Source organism: Rhinopithecus bieti, unplaced genomic scaffold, assembly GCF_001698545.2.
Source record: "Rhinopithecus bieti isolate Rb0 unplaced genomic scaffold, ASM169854v2 scaffold_759, whole genome shotgun sequence".
Taxonomy (NCBI): Eukaryota; Metazoa; Chordata; class Mammalia; order Primates; family Cercopithecidae; genus Rhinopithecus; species Rhinopithecus bieti.
This window is the reverse complement of record NW_016803631.1, coordinates 1312894-1335038: the sequence shown is the minus strand read 5'-3', so window position 1 is coordinate 1335038 and position 22145 is coordinate 1312894. Positions and strand designations below refer to the sequence as shown.

Sequence of the window (22145 nt, the reverse complement as noted above, 5' to 3'; positions counted from 1 at the left end):
TTTTTTTTTTTTTTTTTTTTTTTTGAGATGGGGTCTTGTTCTATTGTTCAGGCTGGGGCGTAGTGGCATGATCATGGCTCACTGCAGCTTCAGCCTCCTGGGCTCAAGTGATCCTTCTGCCTTAGCCTCCCTAGTAGCTGGGACTGCAGGTGTGCGCCATCATGCCTGGTGAATTTCTCTCTCTTTTTTTTATTTTTATTTTTGTAGATATGGGGTCTTGTAATATTGCCCAGGTTGGTTTTGAACTCCTGGACCCAAGCAATCCTCCTGCTTTGACCTCCTAAAGTGCTGACATTACAGACATGGGCCACTGTGCCTAGCCCACAATTGACTTTTTTACATTAGTTTTGTAACCTTAACTTGCAGAGCTCCTTTATTAGTTCTAATAATTTTTTAGTGTATTTCTTAGGATTGCATTTATACAAAACTGTGTTCCCTGCAGGTAGATTTAGTTCTTGTTTTCCTATCTGGATGTGTCTTATTTCTTTTTCTTTTCTAATTGCTCTGGATAGAACCTTCAGTACAATATTGAATAGAAGTGGATAGAGTGGAAATACTTGTTTAATTCCTAACCTTAGAAGGAAAACATTGATTCTTTCACTAATTTTTATGATGTAGGTTTTTTTATACATGCCATTTATTAGATGTATAAGGCAGGAACAGAAAGAAAAGTTGAAAGAATTATATTGTGAACACTCACTCATACGTATATTCTTACCACTAATATTTGACAGTTATTTTGCTATATTCACTTATCATGTATCTATCCATCCATCTGTCCACCCTTTTATCTATATTATTTTGTGGATGCATTTTCAAGTTGCAGATGTCAGTATACTTTACCCTTTAACACCTCAGTATACATAGCATTAAATAGATTTTAATATTTGTTTCTAATAATTCCTTAACATTTTTTGAGGTGTAATTTATATGCAGATAAATCACAAATTTTATTGTACCATTTTATGAATTTTAACTAATGTATATGCTTGTGTAATCCAAACTGCTATGAAAATACAGAATATTACATCTTTACTCAAAAAAGTTTCTTCGTATTCCTTTCCAATCAATAACTCTTCAAGAACTTTTGTGTATGGCTTCTTAGCATAGTGTTTTGAGAATCATTTGTGTTGTTGCATCTATCAGTAGTTTGTATCTTTTAATTGTTGAGTAGTATTCCATTGTATGATTATATCATATCACAGTTTGTTTTTTGATTCTCTTGTTGGACACCTGGGCTGTTTCCAGATTTTCACTGTTTTGAATACAGCTGGTAGTGTCTTACTTATACAAATCATTTTATGAACATATACTATTAATTTTCCTGAGTATACACATAGGAGTGGAATTGCTAGATTGTAAGACAGATGTATGTTTAGTTTTATAAGAAACTGCAAGACATTTTTAAAAAGTGTTTGTATCATTTTACACTCCCATCAACAATGTATGAGTTTAGGTTACTCCATATCTGTGTTAATGTTTGGTGGTAGCTTTTTTTTCCTTTTAACTAATTTTAGACATTCTGGTGGCTGTATAATGGTATCTTGTGATTGCAATTTTTATTTCCCTGGAGACTTATTTGTATTATTTACTCTCTTTCAGACAGTTCGGCATGGTTTTCCTCATCAGCCCACAGCATTAGCCTTTGATCCAGTTCAGAAAATCTTGGCTATTGGGACGAGAACAGGTGCTATACGAATGTATCCTTAATTTTTGGTTCATTATTTGCCACATTAATGCCAATTACATTTCTTTAAATATTCAGGTAAGAGAAATATTTATGACCAAATGAACTTTATTATTTTCTAAGAAATGAGTAACTATTGTGAAAAATCTACACTTTCAAATTTATTGGCATATTTTAATGTCTTTGAGATCAGTATTGATGTCTCTTCTTTAACTCCTGTTATTTGTAATTTGTATCTTCTCTTTTTTCCTTATCCATCTGCCTAGAAGTTTATCAGTTTTATTGATTCTCATGATTCTTACAAAGAATCAACTTTTGGTTGCGTTGCTCTTCTTTATTGTGTTTCTATATTCAATTTCATTGAATTCTGCTTTGATCATTTAAATTTCTTTGCTTTTGATTACCTTGGGTTTAATTTGATCTTCTTTCTCTAGTTTTTAAAGTGGAAACAGGTAATTAATTTGAGAACTTTCTTCTTTTCTAATATGTGCCTATAGTACTATAAATTTCCTCCCAAATTCTACTTTAGTATCATCCTGTTTTTTAAAATTAAACTTTTATTTTGGGATAATTGTAGATGCACATGTAGTTATAAGAAATAATACAGAGATATTCATATTCTTTCACCTACTTTGCTCCAATTATAATATCTTAGAAAACTATAGTGTAATATCACAATCAGGATATTGACATTATACAATCAAGATACTAAACATTTCTGTCACCACAAGGATTCTTCACATTGCTCTTTTATAGTCACACCTTGTCCCTCCAACCCCATCCTTGACCCCTAACAACCACTACTTTGTTTTTCATTTCAATAATTTTGCCACTTCAAAAATGTTATATAAACAGAATCATACAGTTTATAATTTTTGGTGATTGGCCATTTTCATTCAGTATAACTCTCTGAATATTCATTTATATTGTTGCATATATCAATAGTTTATTCCTTTATACTGAATTGGATAATATTCCATGGTTTAGATGTATCACAGTGTAGCCATTCACCTGTTCCAGGAAATTTGACTTGTTTCCGGTTTTTGGCTATTCTTACTAAACAGCTATGATCATCCGTGTACATATTTTTGTGTGACCCTAAGTTTTTATTTCTCTGGTGTAAATGCACAGGAGTACAACTGAAGGGTCATGTGATAATTGGATATTTTAGTTTTAATTTTTTTAGTGTACCATTCAGTGTTATTAAATAAATTTATAATATTATGCAACCATCATCACTGTCCTTTTCTGTAACTCTTTCACTTTGTAAAACTGAAATTCTTTACCCATTAAATTATAACTCTCCATATTCCTCTTCCTGTAGCCCCTGGAAACCACCATTCTGCTTTCTATTTCTGTAATTTTTACTACTCTAGGTAACTTATATAAGTGAAAGCATACAGTATTATTCTTTTTTGGGACTGACTTATTTCATTCAGCATAACGTCCTCAACATTTATCCATGTTGTAGCCTATGTGAGAACTTCCTTTTTAAGACTGAATAATATTTCATTGTATGTATATTTCATATTTTGATATCTGTTCATTAATTTATGGACATTTGGTTTTTTTCCATGTTTTAGCTATTATGAATAATATTGCTATGAACATAGGTATACAAATACCTCTTTGAGACCTTGCTTTTAGTTCTTTTGGGTATATATCCAGAAGGAGAATTGCTGGATCATATGATAATTGTATTTTTAATTTTTTGAGGAACTGTCGTTCTGTTTCCCACAGCAGCTCTACTAGTTTACATTTTCACCAATAGTAATTGCCCTTTGATCCAAATATTTTAAATTTTAATGAAGTTCAAGTTGGCTATTTTTTTCTTTTGTTGCCTGTGCTTTGGGGTCATATGTAAGAAATCTTTACCAAATCCAGTGGAATAAAGTTTTTACCCTGTTTTCTTCTAAGAGTTTTATAGTTTTAGGTTTTACATTTAAGACTTTTATCAATTTTGAGTAAATTTTGTGTATAGTAAAAGAATCTAATCTCACTATTTGGCATTTGGATATCCCATTTTCCCAGCACCATTTGTTGACAAGGCTGTCTTCTCCATTGAATGGTCCTGGCACTCTTGTCAAAAATTATTTGATCATACATTTTAGGGTTTGTTTGTGGGCTCTCTATTCTATTCCACTGATCTATAGGTATGTTTCTATGTTACTACTACACTGTTTTTACTTACTGTAGCTTTGTAGATTGGAAACCAGATAGTGTGAAACTTGAAATTAGATGATTTTTCAGCACTTATTGAAATGATCAGATAGTTTTTGTTCTTGATTATGTTACTGTGATATATCATGTTTATTGATTTGTGTATGTTGAACCATTCATAAATTTCTGAGATGATTCCCACTTGATAATGATAAATGATTTTTTAAAAATATGTTGTCTTGTTGAAATTGATTTGTGAGTATTTTGTTGAGGATTTTTGCATGTAGGTTTATCAGGGATATTGGCTTGTAGTGTTCTTTTTTGTTCGGTATTAGGATAATGCTGGCCTCATAGAATGAGTTTGAAAGTATTCCCCGCTTTTCAATTTTTTTCTTAGGAGTTTGAGTAGAAGAGGTATTAGTTCTTTAAATGTTTGGTATAATTCAGCCATGATACTATCAGGTCTTGGGTTTTTCTTTTTTTGAAAGATTTTTTTTTTAATTACTGCTTAAATCATGTTACTCATTATTGGTCTGTTCAGGGTTTCTAATTCTTCATATTTCAATCTTGGTAGGTTGTATATGTCTAGAAATTTATCAATTTCTTTGAAGTTTTAAATTGTTGGTGCATAGTTGTTCCTAATAGTTTCTAATGAGCCTTTGTATTTCTGTGGTATGAGATATAATATCTCCTTTTCAGTTTTTCATTTTATGAAATTTTTTTTTTTGTTGTTGTTGCCATGATAAATCTTTTTGTTCACTGAGGTCAATTGGAGGCTCTGCCTTAGTCTTCCTTTTTTTTCTTTTTTTTTTTTAAATTATACTTTAAGTTCTAGGGTACATGCACACAATGTGCAGGTTTGATACCTAGGTATACATGTGCCATGTTGGTAGCTGCACCCATCAACTCATCATTTACATTAGGTATTTCTCCTAATGCTATCCCTCCCCTAGTCCCACTCCCCGACAGGCCATGGTGTGTGATGTTCCTCACCCTGTGTCCTAGTGATCTCATTGTGCAATTCCCACATTATGAGTGAGAACATGCAGTGTTTGGTTTTCTGTCCTTGTGATAGTTTGCTGAGAATGATGGTTTCCAGCTTCATCCATGTCCCTGCAAAGGACATGAACCCATCCTTTTTTATGGCTGCATAGTATTCCATGGTATATATATGCCACATTTTCTTAATCCAGTCTATCATTGATAGATGTTTGGGTTGGTTCCAAGTCTTTGCTATTGTGAATAGTGCCACAATAAACATATGTGGGCATGTGTCTTTATAGTAGCATGATTTATAATCCCTTGGGCCTATACCCAGTAATGAGATTCTGGGTCAAATGGTAATTCTAGTTCTAGATCCTTGAGGAATTGCCACATTGTCTTCCACAATGGTTTACACTCCCACCAACAGTGTAAAAGTGTTCCTATTTCTCCACATCCTCTGCAGCATCTGTTGTTTACCAACTTTTTAATGATTGCCATTCTAACTGGTATGAGATGGTATCTCATTGTGGTTTTGATTTGCATTTCTCTGATGGCCAGAGATGATGAACATTTTTTCATGTCTGTTGGCTACATAGATGTCTTCTTTTGAGAAATGTCTGTTCATATCCTTTGCCCACTTTTTGATGGGGTTGTTTGTTTTTTTCTTGTAAATTTGTTTGAGTTCTTTGTAGATTCTGGATATTAGCCCTTTGTGAGATGGGTAGATTGCAAAAATTTTCTCCCATTCTGTAGGTTGCCTGTTCACTCTGATGGTAGTTTCTTTTGCTGTGCAGAAGCTCTTTAGTTTAATTAGATCCCATTTGTCTATTTTGGCTTTTGTTGCCATTGCTTTTGGTGTTTCAGTCATGAAGTCCTTGCCCATGCCTATGTCCTGAATGGTATTGCCTAGGTTTTCTTCTGGAGTTTTTATGGTTTCATGTTTAACATTTTAAATCTTTAATCCATCTTGAATTAATTTTTGTATAAGGTGTAAGGAAGGGATCCAGTTTCAGCTTTCTACATATGGCTAGCCAGTCTTCCCAGCACCATTTGTTACACAGGGAATCCTTTCCGCACTTCTTATTTTTGTCAGGTTTGTCAAAGATCAGATGGTTGTAGATGTGTGGTGTTATTTCTGAGGCCTCTGTGCTGTTCCACTGATCTATCTATCAGTTTTAGTACTGGTACTATGCTGTTTCGGTTACTGTAGCCTTGTAGTATAGTTTGAAGTATAGGTAGTATAGGTAGCCTGATGCCTTCAGCTTTGTTCTTTTTGCTTAGGATTTTCTTGGCAATGTGGGCTCTTTTTTGATTCTATATGAACTTTAAAGTAGTGTTTTCCAATTCCATCAAGAAAGTCATTGGTAGCTTGATGGGGATGGCATTGAATCTATAATTTACTTTGGGCAGTATGGCCATTTTCATGTTATTGATTCTTCCTATCCATGAGCATGGAATATTCTTCCATTTGTTTGTGTCCTCTTTTATTTTGTTGAGCAGTGGCTGGTAGTTTTCCTTGAAGAGGTCCTTCACATCCCTTATTAGTTGCATTCTTAGGTATTTTATCCTCTTTGTAGCAACTGTGAAAGGGAGTTCACTCATGATTTGGCGCTCTGTTTGTCTGTTAATGGTGTATAGGAATGCTTTTGATTTTTGTAGATTTATTTTGTATCCTGAGACTTTGCTGAAGTTGCTTATGAGCTTAAGGAGATTTTGGGCTGAGGCAATGGGGTTTTCTAAATATACAATTATGTCATCTGCAAACAGGGACAATTCGACTTCCTCATTTCCTAATTGAATACCCTTTATTTCTTTCTCTTGTCTGATTGCCCCAGCCAGGACTTTCAACACTATGTTGAATAGGAGTGGTGAGAGCGGGCATCTTTGTCTTGTACTGGTTTTCAAAGGAAATGCTTCCAGTTTTTGCCCATTCAGTATGATATTGGCTATGGGTTTGTCATAAATAGCTCTTATTATTTTGAGATATGTTCCGTCAATATCTTAGTTTATTGAGAGTTTTTAGCATGAAAGGGTGTTGAATTATGTCAAAGGCCTTTTCTGCATTATTGAGATAATCATGTGGTTTTTGTCGTTGGTTCTGTTTGTGTGATGGATTATGTTTACTGATTTGTGTGTGTTGAACCAGGCTTGCATCCCAGGGATGAAGCCGACTTGATTGTGGGGGAATAGGCTTTTTGATGTGCTACTGGATTAGGTTTGCCAGTATTTTACTGAGGATTTTTGCATCAATGTTCATCAGGAATATTGGTCTAAAATTCTCTTTTTTTGTTGTGTCTCTACCAGGCTTTGATATCAGTATGATGCTAGCCTCATAAAATGAGTTAGGGAGGATTCCCTCTTTTTCTATTAATTGGAATAGTTTCAGAAGGAATGGTACCAGCTCCTCTGTGTACCTCTGGTAGAATTCGGTTGTGAATTCATCTGGTCCTGGACTTTTTTTGGTTGGTAGGCTATAAATTATTGCCTCAATTTCAGAGCCTGTTATTGGTCTATTCAGAGATTCAACTTCTTCCTGGTTTAGTCTTGGGAGGGTGTATGTGTCCAGGAATTTATCCATTTCTTCTAGATTTTCTAGTTTATTTGCGTAGAGGTGTTTATTCTCTGATGGTAATTTGTATTTCTGTGGGATCGGGGGTGATATCCCCTTTATCATGTGTTATTGCATCTATTTGATTCTTCTCTCTTTTATTCTTTATTAGTCTTGCTAGTGGTCTATCAATTTTGTTGATCTTTTCAAAAAGCCAGTTCCTGGGTTCCTTGATTTTTTGAAGGTTTTTTTGTCTCTATCTCTTTCAGTTCTGCTCTGATCTTAGTTATTTCTTGCCTTCTGCTAGCTTTTGAATTTCTTTGCTCTTGCTTCTCTAGTTATTTTAAGTGTGATGTTAGGGTGTCGATTTTAGATCTTTCCTGCTTTCTGTTGTGGGCATTTAGTGCTATAAATTTCCCTCTACACATTGCTTTAAATGTGTTCCAGAGATTCTGGTACGTCGTGTCTTTGTTCTCATTGGTTTCAAAGAACACTTTCATTTCTGCCTTCATTTCTTTATTTACCCAGTAGTCATTTAGGAGCAAGTTGTTCACTTCCATGTAGTTGTATGGATTTCAGTGAGTTTCTTAATCCTGAGTTCTAATTTGATTGCACTGTGGTCTGAGAGACAGTTTGTTGTGATTTCTGTTCTTTTACGTTTGCTGAGGAGTTCTTTAGGTCCAATTATGTGGTCAATTTTGGAATAAGTTTGATGTGGTGCTGACAAGTATGTATGTTGTTAATTTTGCGTGGAGAGTTCTGTAGATGTTTATTTGGTCTGCTTGTTGCAGAGCTGAGTTCAGGTCCTGGGGATCCTTGTTAACTTTCTGTCTCATTGATCTGTCTAATATTGACAGTGGGGTGTTAAAGTCTCCCATTATTGTTGTGTGGCAGTATAAGTCTCTTTGTAGGTCTCTAAGGACTTGCTTTATGAATCTGGGTGCTCCTATATTGGGTGCGTATAGTTAGGATATTAGGATATTAGGATAGTTAGGCCTTCTTGTTGAATTGATCCCTTTACCTTTATATAATGGCCTTCTTTGTTTCTTTTGATCTTTGTTAGTTTAAAGTCTGTTTTATCAGAGACTAGGATTGCAACCCCTGCTTTTTTTTTGTTTTCCATTTGCTTGGTAGATCTTCTTCCATCCCTTTATTTTGAGCCTATGTGTGTCTCTGCACATGAGATGGGTCTCCTGAATACTGATGGGTCTTGATTCTTTATCCAATTTGCCAGTCTGTGTCTTTTAATTGGGCATTTAGCCCATTTACATTTAAGGTTAATATTGTTATGTGTGAATTTGATCCTGTCATTATGATGTTCACTGGTTATTTTGCCCATTAATTGATGCAGTTTCTTCATAGCTTCAATGGTCTTTACAATTTGGCATGTTTTTGCAGTGGCTGGTACTGGTTGTTTCTTTCCATGTTTAGTGCTTCCTTCAGGAGCTCTTGCAAGGCAGGCCTGGTGGTGACAAAATATCCGAGCATTTGCTTGTCTGTAAAGGATTTTAATTCTCCATCATTTATGAAGCTGAATTTGGCTGGATATGAAATTCTGCATTGAAAATTCTTTTCTCTAAGAATGTTGAATATTGGCCCCCACTGTCTTCTGGCTTGTAGGGTTTCTGTCAAGAGATCCACTGTTAGTCTGATGGGCTACCCTTTGTGGGTAACTCGACTTTTCTCTCTGGCTGCCCTTAACATTTTTTCCTTCATTTCATCTTATTGAATCTGACAATTATGAATCTTGGGGTTGCTGTCTTCTCGATGACTTTCTTTGTGGTGTTCTCTTTATTTCCTGAAATTGAATGTTGGCCTGTCTTGCTCGGTTGGGGAAAATCTCCTGGATAATAACCTGAAGAGTGTTTTCCAACTTGGTTCCATTCTCCCCATCACTTTCAGGTACACCAATCAAACGTAGGTTTGGTCTTTTCACATAGTCCCATATTTCTTGGAGGCTTTGTTTGTTTCTTTTTACTCTTTTTTTCTCTAAACTTCTCCTGTCACTTTATTTCATTAATTTGATCTTCAATCACTGATACCCTTTCTTCCACTTGATCGAATTGGCTATTGAAGCTTGTGCATGTGTTATGAAGTTCTCATGCATGGTTTTCAGCTCCATCAGGTCATTTAAGGTCTTCTATACACTGTTTATTCTAGTTAGCCAATCATCTAATCTTTTGTCAAGGTTTTTAGCTTCCTTGCAATGGGTTCGAACATTCTCCTTTAGCTCGGAGAAGTTTGTTATTACTGACCTTCTGAAGCCTACTTCTGTCAACTTATCAAAGTCATTGTCCGTCCAGCTTTGTTCCATTGCTGGCGAGGAGCTGCGATCCTTTGGAGGAGAAGTGGCACTCTGATTTTTAGAATTTTCAGTTTTTCTGCTCTGTTTTCTCCCCATCTTTGTGATTTTATCTACCTTTGGTATTTGATGTTGGTGACCTACAGATGGGGTTTTGGTATAGATAACCTTTTTATTAATGTTGATGCTATTCCTTTCTGTTTGTTAGTTTTCCTTTCAACAGTCAGGTCCCTCAGCTGCAGCTCTGTTGGAGTTTACTGGATTTCCACTCCAGACCCTGTTAGACTGGGTGTCACCAGTGGATGCTGCAGAACAGCAAATGTTGCAGAACAGCAAATATTGCTGCCTGATCCTTCCTCTGGAAGCTTCGTCCCAGAGGGGCAGCCGCCTATATGAGGTGTCTGTCAGTCCCTACTGGGAGGTGTCTCCCAGTTAGGCTACAACAGGGGTCAGGAACCCACTTGAGGAGGCAGTGTGTCCATTCTCAGAGCTCAAACACCATGCTGGGAGAAAGACTCCTCTCTTCAGAGCTATCAGACAGGGACACTTAAGTCTGCAGAAGTTGTCTGCTGCCTTTTGTTCAGCTATGCCCTGCTCACAGAGTTGGATTCTTGAAGCAGTAGGCCTTGTTGAGCTGTGGTGGGCTCCACCCAGTTGTAGCTTCCTGGTCACTTTGTTTACCTACTCAAGCTTCAGCAACGGTGGATGCCCCTCCCCCAGTCAGGCTGCAGCCTCATAGATCAACCTCAGACTGCTGTGCTAGCAGTGAGCAAGGCTCAGTGGGCGTGGGACCCACCGAGCCAGGCACGGGAGAGAATCACCTTGTCTGCCGGTTGGTAAGACCTTGGGAAAAGTGCAGTATTTGGGCGGGGAGTGTCTTGTTTTTCCAGGTAGTCTGTCACATCTGTCACAGCTTCCCTTGGCTAGGAAAGGGAAATCCCCTGACACCTTGTGCTTCCTGGGTGAGGCAACACCCCACCCTGCTTCATCTTGCCCTCCGTGGGCTGCACCACTGTCCAACCAGTCCCAATGAGATGAACCAGGTACCTCAGTTGGAAATGTAAAAATCACCCATCTTCTGTGTCGATCATGCTGGGAGCTGCAGACTGGAGGTATTCCTATTCAGCCATCTTCATTTCTGCGATTTTCTAGAGTAGTGCTAAGCTGCTTGGCCTAGCAAGCCTGGGCTGGGTTTTTTAGGTCTTCTTTCCTTTGTTCTTACTCTAGCTAAAGCTTTTCAATTTCATTTATTTTTTCAAAAAATTGATTTTCATTTTGTTGATATTTGTTTTTTTTGGTCTCAATTTTATATCTTTAAACTCTAATGTTTATTATTTCTTTCCTTCTACTAATGTTGCTTTTGAATTGTTTTTGCTTTCCATTTCTTGAGGTGCAGTGTTATGATGTAATTTTCTAATTTTATGATGTAGGCTTTTATTGCTATAAACAACTTTCCTCTTAGAACTGCTTTTGCTATATTTCATAGGTTTTAGTATGTTGTGTTTCCATTTTAATTGGTCTCAAGAAAATTTTCAATTTTCTTTTAAATTTCTTCATTGTTTAGGAATATGTTGCTTAATAATTATGATTTTATACAGTTTCTGATGTTCCTTCTGTGGTTTATTTCTAATTTTATCCCATTATGGTCAAAAAAGTTTTTTAATGATTTTGACTTCTAAAAATGTATTAAGATTTGTTTCGTGACCTTACATATGGTCTGTCCCAGAGAATGTTGCATGTGCTGTTGAGAAAAATGTGTATTCTGCAGCTGTTGGATGGAATGTTCTATAAATGTCTGTTTGGTTCATTTGGTCAAGAGTGCAGTTTAACTCTGATGTTTCTTATTTGATTTTCTGTTCAGATGATCTGTCTAATGCTGAAAGTGGAGTGCTGAGGTTTTCTACTGTTATTGTGTCACAGTCAATCTGTCTCTTTAGGTCGGTTAATATTTGTCTTATTTATTTGGGTGCTCTAGTGTTGAGTGCATATATATTTATAATTGTAATATCCTGTTATTGTATTAACCCCTTCATCATCATATAATGGCCTTCTGTATCTTTTTTTTTTTTTATCATTCTTGACTAAAGTTTATTTTATCTGATATAAGTATAGCCACTCCTGCTCTATGTTGGCTTCCATTTGCATGTAATATCTTATTCACCCCTTTACTTCCAGTTTGTGCATATCTGTAGGGGTAAATTGAGTTTCTTGTAGACAGTATATAGTTGGGTCTTTTAAAAATCCATTCAGCCACTCTGCACTTTAATTTTTAAAATAAATTTCAATAGCTTTGGGGGTACAGATTGTTTCTGGTTACATAGATAAGTTCTTTAGTGGTGATTTCTGATGTTTTAGTGCACCTGTTACCTGAGCATTGTATACTATACCCAATATATAGTCTATCCCTACCCCATTCTGAGTCTCCAAAGTCCATTATATAACTCTTATGCCTTTGCATCCTCATAGCTTAGCTCTCACTTAAAACATATGATATTTGATTTTTCATTCCTGAGTTACTTCACTTAGAATAATAGCCTCCAGCTCCATTTAAGTTCTTGGAGAAGACATTATGTCATTCCTTTTATGGCTGAGTAGCATTCCATGGTGTATGTATACCATTTTTTCTTTATCCACTTGTTGGTTGATGGACACTTAGATTGGTTCCATATCTTTGCAATTGTGAATTGTGCCACCATAAACATGTGTGTGCCTGCGTCTTTTTCATATAATGACTTATTTTCCTTTGGGTAGATACTCAGTAGTGGGATTGCTAGATTAAATGGTAGTTTTACTTGTAGTTCTTTAAAGAACATCTATACTGTTTTCCATAGTGTTTGTACTAATTTACATTCTTATCAGCAGTATAAAAGTGTTCCCTTTTTACCACATCCATGCCAACATCTATTTTTTTTTTTTTTGACTTTTAAATTATAGCCATGCTTGCAGGAATAAGGTGTAATCTCTTCATGGTTTTAATTTGCATTTCCCTGATAATTAGTGATGTTGAGTGTTTTTTCACATGTTTGTTGGTTGTTTGTATATCTTTTCTGAGAATTATTTATTCATGTCCTTTGCTCATTTTTTGATGGGATTATTTGTTTTTTTCTTGTTAATTTGTTTGAGTTCCTTGTAGATTCTGGATACTAGTCCTTTGTTGGATGGATAGTTTGTGAAGATTTTCTTTCACTAGGTGGGTTGTCTGTTTGCTGATTATTTCTTTTGCTGTACAGAAGCTTTTTAGTTTAATTAGGTCCCATTTATTTATTTTTGGTTTTGTTGCATTTGCTTTTGGGGTCTTAGGCATGAATTCTTGCCTAAGTCAATGTCCTGAAGAGTTTTTCCAATGTTATCTTGTAGAATTTTTATGGTTTGAGGTCTTATATTTAAGTCTTTTATCTACATTGAGTTGATTTTTGTGTAAAGTGAGAGATGGAGATCCAGTTTTATTTTTCTACATGTGGCTTGCACTCTTTTAATTGAAGACTTTTGTCCATTTACCTTCAGGATTATTTTCTGTTGATATTTTATTACTTGTTTTCTGGTTGTTTTGTAGATACTTTCTGTTTTCCTCTGTTACTGTTTTCCTTTGTGGTTAAGAGAATTTCTCTGGTAGTATGTTTTGATTTTGTGCTACTTATTTTTAGTCTATCATTTATAGGTTTTTGCACTGTGGTTACCATGAGGCTTACAAAAATTCAGGTCATTTAAAACTGATTGTGACTTAACTTTTACTGCGTAGAGAAGAAAAGTATTATAACAAAACCAAAGTCTATCTTTTAACACCACCCCCCGAATAATTTAATTTATTGGTGTTTCAGTTTACAACTTTTTGTTTTATCTGTTCCTTAACCAGTTATTGTAGTAATTATTGATTTTATTAGGTTTTTGTCTTTTAGCCTTCACACTCAAGATATAAATGGCTTATTCAAATTACAGTTTTAGAGTATTCTGAATTAGTCTTTTTTTTTCTTTTATCAGTGAGTTTTACACCTTCAAGTGTTTTCATATTATACACTAGTGTCCATTTATTTTAGATTGAACAGCTTTTAGTATTTCTTGTAAGACAGGTCATGTTTTGACGAATTCTCTCAGCTTTTGTTTGTTTGGGAGTCTTTGAATGTGTTTAAATGATACCTTTGCTGGGCACAGTATTCTTGGATGGCAGTTTTTTCCCTTCTCTTTCAATATAACATCCCATTATCATCTGGACTTCAGGATTTCTGCTGAGAAATCTGCTGCAATCTGTATTCAGGATGCTGTCCAATGTGATGTTTCTTTTCTTCTGTTGCTTTGAGTATCCTATCTTTTCATTTCACTGATTATGATATGCCTTGGAGATTTCTCCTTTGGGTTGAATTTGATTGGTGGCCCCTGAACTTCCTGTACCTGGATGGTGTCTTCTTTCTCTAGATTTTGGAATTTTTATCCATTATTATTATTATTATTATTTTTACATATGCTTTCCAGATCTTTTCCTTCTTGTCTCCTGAGCAGTGGCCTGCTGTTTCTTTCCATTCTAGAGGGAGCTTATATTGAGCACTAGAACTAACACAATTCACTGGAACTAACTCATTCCTCTTCCATTGTTGCCTGGTCTGTGGAAGACTTACAGTGAACAACAGAACTTAAATGCTGCTCTGGAATTAAAACCCTGCCCTGTTGTTTCCTGGACTGGGAACACTTACAGTGAGCACCAGATGTTAGACATTGCCCTAGAACTATATTGTTGCCCTGCCATTGTTTCCCAGTCTGGGGACAACTTAAGCAGAAAGTAGGACTTAATTCTGACATTTTAGTTTTCTCTATAGGAGGGAGGTTCCAGGTTGAGCACCTGGGCATTGGGAAAAATCTAGTTAGAAATTTGGACCTTCCTGCAGATTGTGTTCTGTAAAGCCTTATGGTACCACTCAGTTGCTTTTACAATTTTATTTCTTTATTTAAAATTTTTTTGTAGATTTTTCAAGAGCAATTTTGTTACATGGATATATTGGGTAGTAGAGAAATTGAGGATTTTGTACCCATCACCCAAATGGTTTATGTTGTACTCAGTAGGTACTATTTTATCCTTCGCCACCCCCCTCAACTCCTTAACTCCATCCCACCTTTTGGAGCCTCTAATGTTTAGTATTCAACTCTGTATGTCTATGTGTACATACTATTTAGCTTCTACTAAACATATAGTTAGTGAGAACACATGGTTTTTGACTTTCTATTTCTTTCTATTTCTGAGTCATTTCACATCTTAGGATAATGGCCTCCAGTTCCATCCATATTGCTGCAAAATACACAACTTTATTCTTTGTATGGCTGAATAGTATTCCATGGCACATACATACATACACACACACATACACATGCATCTATGTTAACCACGTAGATAAGCGGTACATGGAATAATACATATATGTACAGCATGCATATACGAGTGTATATATATCACATTTTAATATGTGTAATATGTATGTGGTATATATATTATGTATTGTGCCATGGAATACAGTATAATCATATCTGATGATATACAACGTGCACGACGCCACACATATGTGCACATCACCACATAATGACAGTATTTTTAACTAACCCTTCATATCATCATTGATGAACCTTAGGTTATCCATGACTTTGCCTGTTGTGTTAGTGCTGTGACCTACTGGAGCAAACAGGGAATGTGATGTTCTAGCTTTATTCTTTTTGCTTAAATTTCTTTGCTATTGGGACTCTTTGGTTATATGATTTTACAATTATCTATTTCTGTGGAGAATGCGTTGGCTTGATTAATTTGATAGGATTGCATTGAATGTACATTGATTTGGGCAGTATGATCATTTCCAGGCTATGATTGCTCCAATCTATGATCATTGGGTGTTTTTCCCATTATTTGTGGTCATCTATGATTTTTCTTTCACTTGGTGTTTTGTAGTTCTCCTTTGTAAGATCTTTCACCGCCTTGGTAATGTAATTTCTAGATATAATTTATCCTAGCTGTTGCAAAGCAATTGAATTCTTGATTTGCGTCTCAGCTTGATCGTTATTGGTGTATATTAATTGGTTCTGATTTTTATACAATGATTTTTTGGTATTCTGAAGCTTTACTGAATTCATCGTACAAATCCTAGGAGTTTTTTGGAGGAGTAGTTAGGGTTTTGTAAGAATAAGAATATATCATTAGTGAACACAGATAAATTGAACTTTCTCTTCCAATTTGCCATGCGTTTTTGTTTCTTTCTCTTTTTGGTTGCTGAGCGTACGCTGGGACCTTTCCAGTACTGCTGTTGATATAGGAATGCTGGAAACTGCATTCTTACTTTTCCAGTTGTTTAGGGGGAAATGCTTATCAACTCTACCTCATTGAGTATGATGTTGGCTGTGGATTTGCTGGTATATATGCTTTGATAATTTTAAGATATGTTCCTTGTATGCCATGTTTGTTGAGATTGTTATCGATGAAGCAGTTCTGGATATTATCTAATGCTTTTCTTCGTCTATTGAGATTGTCATGATAGTTTATGTTTTTAAATTCGATTTGTTGTGGTGAAGTCACATTAGTTGATTGCATGTGTTTGAATCATCTTAGCAATTCGGATAAACTCACTTGATTGTGGCTTATTATCTTCTGATGATGCGTTTGGATTTGGTTTGCTAGTATTTTGTTGAGGAGTTTTTGCACTCGTTCATCAGAGATATTGATTTATATTTTCCTTTTGTTGTGATGTCCTTGCCTGGCTTTGGTATCAAAGGATGCGGCTTTCCTAGAATGAATTAAGTAGGATTCCTTCTTGATATTTTGGCACAGTTTTAGTAGGACTACCATAATGTCTTTGTTGTACATCTGGTATCAATTCAGCAGCTGTGAATTTGTCTGGTCCCTAGGCCTTTAGTTTCTAGGAGATTCTAAATGACTGATCAATTTACTACCATTATTGTATTTTCTGGATTTCTATTTCATCCTAGTTCAATCTCGGGAGGTATATGTTCAGGAGTTTATCTGTTTCCTCTAGGTTTTAGTTTGAGAGTGTAGACCGTGTTCATAATGTCTCTGGTGAATTTTTTTTTTTTTTGCATTTCTATAAACAGTTGGTAATCGTCAGAATTACTATTTCTAATTCTGCTTATTTGAATTCTTTCTTTTATTCTTGGTTAATCTAGCTAGGTCTATCATTTCTAAAATAATTTCGAATATAATTTCATTTTTTGATTCTTTGATTTTGTTGTCAGTTTTCATTTAGTTCTCTCTGGATCTTTGTTGTTTCTTTTTTCTTTTTGGCTACCTTTGGCTTTGTTCTGGTTCTTGAGATTTGTGACGAGTTAGGTTGTCAATTGGAGATCTTTATTATCTTTTTGAGGTAGGTAATTAACACTAAGCTTGCCGCATTAGCACTGCTTTGCTGCATCCTTGTATGTTTCAGTATGTTGTAGTTTCTGTTTAATTGTGTTCAAAAAATTAAATTCCCAGACTAGATTCTTATTGATGCAAACAGTCATTCAGGAGCAGGTTATTTAATTTCCCACATATTGTATAGTTGATATTTCTGTGGGTTGTTTCCCAGTTGAATTCCACTATAGTTCTGAAAAAAATACTTGATTTCAAATTTAAAAGTTTTATGACACTTGTTTGTGCCTGACATACTGTTTTTTTTTTTTTTTTTTTTTTTTTTTTTTTTTTTTTCCAGGATGCTTCATGTGCAGAACAGAAAAACATATATTGTGTGGTTGTTGGGTAGAATGTTTTGTAAATTTCTATCTGTTCTATTTAGTCTAGAGACCAACTTAAGTACAGACTTTCTTTGTTGATTTTTCTGCCTCAATGATCTGTCTAATGCTGTCAGTGGGGTGTTGAAATCCCCCACTATTATTGTTTTGCTATGTATCTCTTAGATCTGGTAGAATTTGTTTTATGAATATGGGTGCTCTGGTGTTGGGTGCATATGTATTTAGAATTGTTATATTTTCTGGTTGAATTTATCACTTTATCATCATATAATGTCCTGCTTTTTTTTTTTTTTTTTTAAACCATTGTTGATTTAAAGTCTGTTTTATCTGGTGTAAGTATAGCTATTCCTGCTCATTTTTGGTTTCCATTTACATAAAATATCTTTTTCTACTTTTCAACTTTGAGTCTTTAAATGTCTTTATGAGTTAGGTGGGTTTCTTATAAGAAGCTATCATTGGATCTTCTTTTTTAAAATTCATTCTGCCAATCTATATCTTTCAAGTTAGGCATTTAGTTCATGTACATTCAAGGTTTATATTCATATGTGAGGTTTTTGTTCCTGTTATAATGTTAATTGTTACTTAGATGGTTTGCAATCTTGGTTGTGTAATTGTTTTATAAGTTCTACAAGTTTTTTATATTCGTGTGTTTTTATGATGGCATTGCCCATTCATTTCCGCATTTTGAACTCCATTGAAAATGCATGTATAGCTGGTCTAGTAGTGATGAATTCCCTTAGCTTTTTCTTGTCTAGGAAAGATTTTATTTCATTTTCATTAATGAAGCTTAATTCAGTAGGATACAAAATCTTTTACTGGATTTCTTTTTCTTCAAGGAGACTGAAAATAGGACCCCGCATCTTCTTGTTTGGAAGGTTTCTGCTGAGAAGTCCACTGTCAGTCTGATGGTATTTCCTTCACAGCTGATTAGCCACTTCTTTCTTACCACTTTTAGGACTTTCTCTTTCATGTTAACTTTGGATCATCTGATGACTATATGCCATGGTGAAGTTTGTCTTGCAATGTATCTTCCAGGAGTTTTATGACTTTCTTGTATGTGAATGTCTAAATCTCTAGCAAAACCAGGGAAGTTTTCCTAAATTATTCCCTCAATTTTTTTAATACTTTTTACTTCTTCTGAAATAATGATAACTCATAGATTAGGATGTTTAAATAATCCCATGTTTCTCAAAGGCTTTGCTCGTTTTATTCTTAATTTTTTTTTTTTTTGTCTAATTGGGTTAATTAAAAGCTCTGTTTTCTAGCTCTGAAATTGTTTTGTTTGTTCTAGCCTGTTATTAGGGCTTTGATCTCTATTTTGTGGTTCCTTTAATGAATTTTCAGTTCCAGAAGTTCTTTTAAAAAATAATTATCCTTAGTAAATTTTGATTCATATTCTGAATTGTTTTTCTGATTACTTTGTATTGGTTTTCAACTGTCTCTTGGATCTTATTGAGTTTCCATACCATCCATACTTTGAATTCTTTATCTTTGAATTTTCATTTTGAATAGGATCCATTGCTAGAGAGCTGATGTGATCCTTTGAAGGTGATACAACACTTTGTTTTTTCATACTGCCAGTGTTCTTATGCTGGTTCCCTCTCATCTGAAGAAGCTTTAACTTCTTATCTTTGAGTTTAGTTTTGTTTTGATGGGACATCGTATTTCCCCGTTGAAGGTATAGTTGTCATGTATGTCGTATATGATTGTTTGGCTTCATTTCTAGGTGCTTTCAGGTAGCAAGGTACTGTGTGAGTTCCCTGGTTATAGATAGCCTTTGTGCAGTGACTTTTTTAAATGCCAGTTTTAGTAGCGATGTCCTGGGCATTTGAGCAGGCAAACTGCCTTCTGCAGGAACAGGATTGTATTTGTCTCAGGAAGCTTATCTCATTCCTCAACACTGTGGACTTCCATTATCAAATTTTGTATTGTGTTGTGCAGTTCAACCCCCAGGCTAGTAGGTAGCACCTATGCATAAGAGTGGCTGTGGCAGAAGCAGATGGGTATGGGCTTGATCTTTGTTTACTGGGAGGTGTTCTCTGTTGTTTCAGGTGATGGGCTGGTCTGTGGAATGCCCAGTTTCCAGGAATTCCCTGCTAAGCTTCTGTAGATGGGGGGACAAAGCTGGGTAGAATTGGACAGCCAAGCTCACCCATGAATACCCTATTGACAAGAGCAGATATCAACACTGACAGGAGTGGCATGGAGAGCTCCTGGTGAAATGTACTGAGTTCTCTGAAGGAGAGGAGTTGACAGCACCAGCTTCACATCCTAGGCAGGTGGGAATGCAATCTATTTCCCTGTTATACCCCTGTCCCAGGGCTCATAACTCTCAGTTTAGTCGGACGTGGTTGTCTACCTCCAGGCCACAGTGTAACTGAGGGCTGCAGAAAATTCCTGTCCTATGGCTCTCTGTGGAAGTGGCTTTGGAGTAGAACCTCTTATCTTAGCTGCAAACAGACAGCTTTGTGGTGTGCCTGGCCTCCAATGCAGGAACACTGCTGCTTTGTGTATAGATGGGGAGTGGCTCCACTTTTCGGCATGTACAAGTGCATGCCAGCTGTGATGTTGTCAGCTGGTTGGGTTGGCCTGACTTAGACCCTGAAATGATCAGATGCCAGTTGTGGTGGACTGGGCTAGGCAGTCCCCCAATTTCCAGGCCCCTAGATGGCCCCTTGGATGGTATGCATGAGTCCTGGTTGGACTGGACTGGTGGATTTGTCCTCAGGTCCCTACGGTTCAGGTGCTTCCTATGATAGGGAGGAGTGAGCTGGTCCCCAGTCCTCCAGCAGAATGCTCAGGCAGGGTGACCATGCTGTGGACCTACCACCAAGGGAGGGTGGACCTTTCTCTGCCTTGAGCAGTGGAGGCAGGCAGCTGTGATACACATGTTTTGCTCACACCACCATCTGACAGCAGTGGCAGTGGTATCTGTCCTTGAGGCATATGAAAGTGCCTGACCTGCCTGCTTCTTTCTGGCCTTAGGGTGGCAGAGGCATCAGTGATGGCAGGAGTCTAAGGGCAGAACACAGGCGTCTAGGATCTGGGCTCTCAGAGTGGTGCTGGCTTCAGTGGAAATGCTCAGATGGGGGCAGGGTGGCAGCACTGTGGGTCTGCCATGGTATGTGTATAGCGGGGCAGGCCTCTCTCAGTGGGATCAGCAAAGTCAAGCAGTTATGGGATGCTTAGTTTGCTCACTTCTCTGTCCCACAGCAGTCATGGTGGTATCTGTCTTTGGGGTTTTGTGAAGGTGTTTGACTGCCCTGCTTTCTCTCTGACCTGGTGGCTGGGGCAGTGATACTGATGGCAGACCCAGGGTAACACACAGGCCTCTGGGGGTTGGGCTGTCAGACTGGCACTAGGCTACAGCTGCTCAGGGCTCAAAAGCGTGTGGGACTTCACATGAGTTCGAAAATGCCTTTGTGTAATTTCTAGGCAGTTCCCTGTTATCCTGGAGGCCTGGGAGGACTGAGGGACTCTTCTGCAGATAGAATTGAAAAAGTCTATTATAGGAGTGTGGAGCCCTAGGGGTCTCTCACTCACCTTTTCCCCACATCAGGGAGCTTCTACTAGCTTCACACCTCTCCCAGCCCAGTAGGCTGCTTGGATTCATTCTTATTTGCTTTCTGTGATTCTTGTCACTTCTTTGTTGAATTCCAGTGTTCTCTCTTAGATAATTCATTCAAAGTGTGTATATTGAAATTTTGATTTTTCTTAATTGTAGAGGCACCTACTTAATGGAAGAGGCACCTAGCTGCAGCTGGCCAGCCATTTTGAACCCTACTTCCAGTCAGTCTCTTAACTGTGGCATCCCTGGTGATCAGAGCGCAGAGTAGCTGCTGAGTTTCACACGTCAGTTGCTATGATCAGCATCCTGCTCTTTGTTCCTAGTTCACCCCAGATGATTCAGCCACTCCACTCTCAGTGCTTCCCATGAGATGGGACTGGAGTAGGCTTCCTGTTAAGACTCTTCTCTTAGACTCATGAAGAGATTGAAGATTCACCTCCAGTTCTCCTCTCTCACCTCAGAAATCACAGGTCTAGAGAAATACTCTGTGAGTGATATGCCAGCTTGGGGGATAGGCTGATGGAGCCTAAAATGACTGTTTCTTTTACCAGTCATGGCTTCTCTTGATTTTGTGGACCCAGGTATTTTCTCCACTTCTCCTCCAAACCCAGAGTTCTGGTGAACTCATGATAGTATTCTCATTTTTGAATAGTTCCTTGAATTTTTGTGTTGGGGAGTGATGCCAGGGCATCTTCTATTCTGCTATCTTGTTGATACCCTGAGATCTCCTGCATGCTGACTTTGTGTCCTACTATTTTGCTCAATTCATTTATTAGTTGTAATAGGATTTTTTTTTTTTTTTGGTGGGGGGAATCTTTAGCGTTTTACGTATGTAAGATCATATTATCTGCAAACAGAGATTACTTACTTTGTTCTTTCCAACTTGGATGGCTTTCATTTCTTTCTTTCCTTTTTTTTTTTATTATTATACTTTAAGTTCTAGGGTACATGTGCATAACGTGCAGGTTTGTTACATATGTATACTTGTGCCATGTTGGTGTGCTGCACCCATCAACTCTTCAGCACCCATCAATTCATCATTTATATCATTTATAACTCCCTAATGCAATCCCTCCCCCCCTCCATGATAGGCCCCGGTGTGTGATGTTCCCCTTCCCGAGTCCAAGTGATCTCATTGTTCAGTTCCCACCTATGAGTGAGAACATGCGGTGTTTGGTTTTCT

General features: G+C 36.7%; 1 protein-coding gene across 1 annotated transcript in view; it reads left to right on the top strand.

The window, feature by feature from the left end:
- STXBP5L (syntaxin binding protein 5L) overlaps positions 1-22145 on the top strand; it is a 461665-nt gene that overhangs the window by 46319 nt on the left and 393201 nt on the right. The window contains 1 exon segment of the mRNA XM_017891231.1: positions 1603-1700. Coding sequence (XP_017746720.1) covers positions 1603-1700 — 98 coding nt within the window.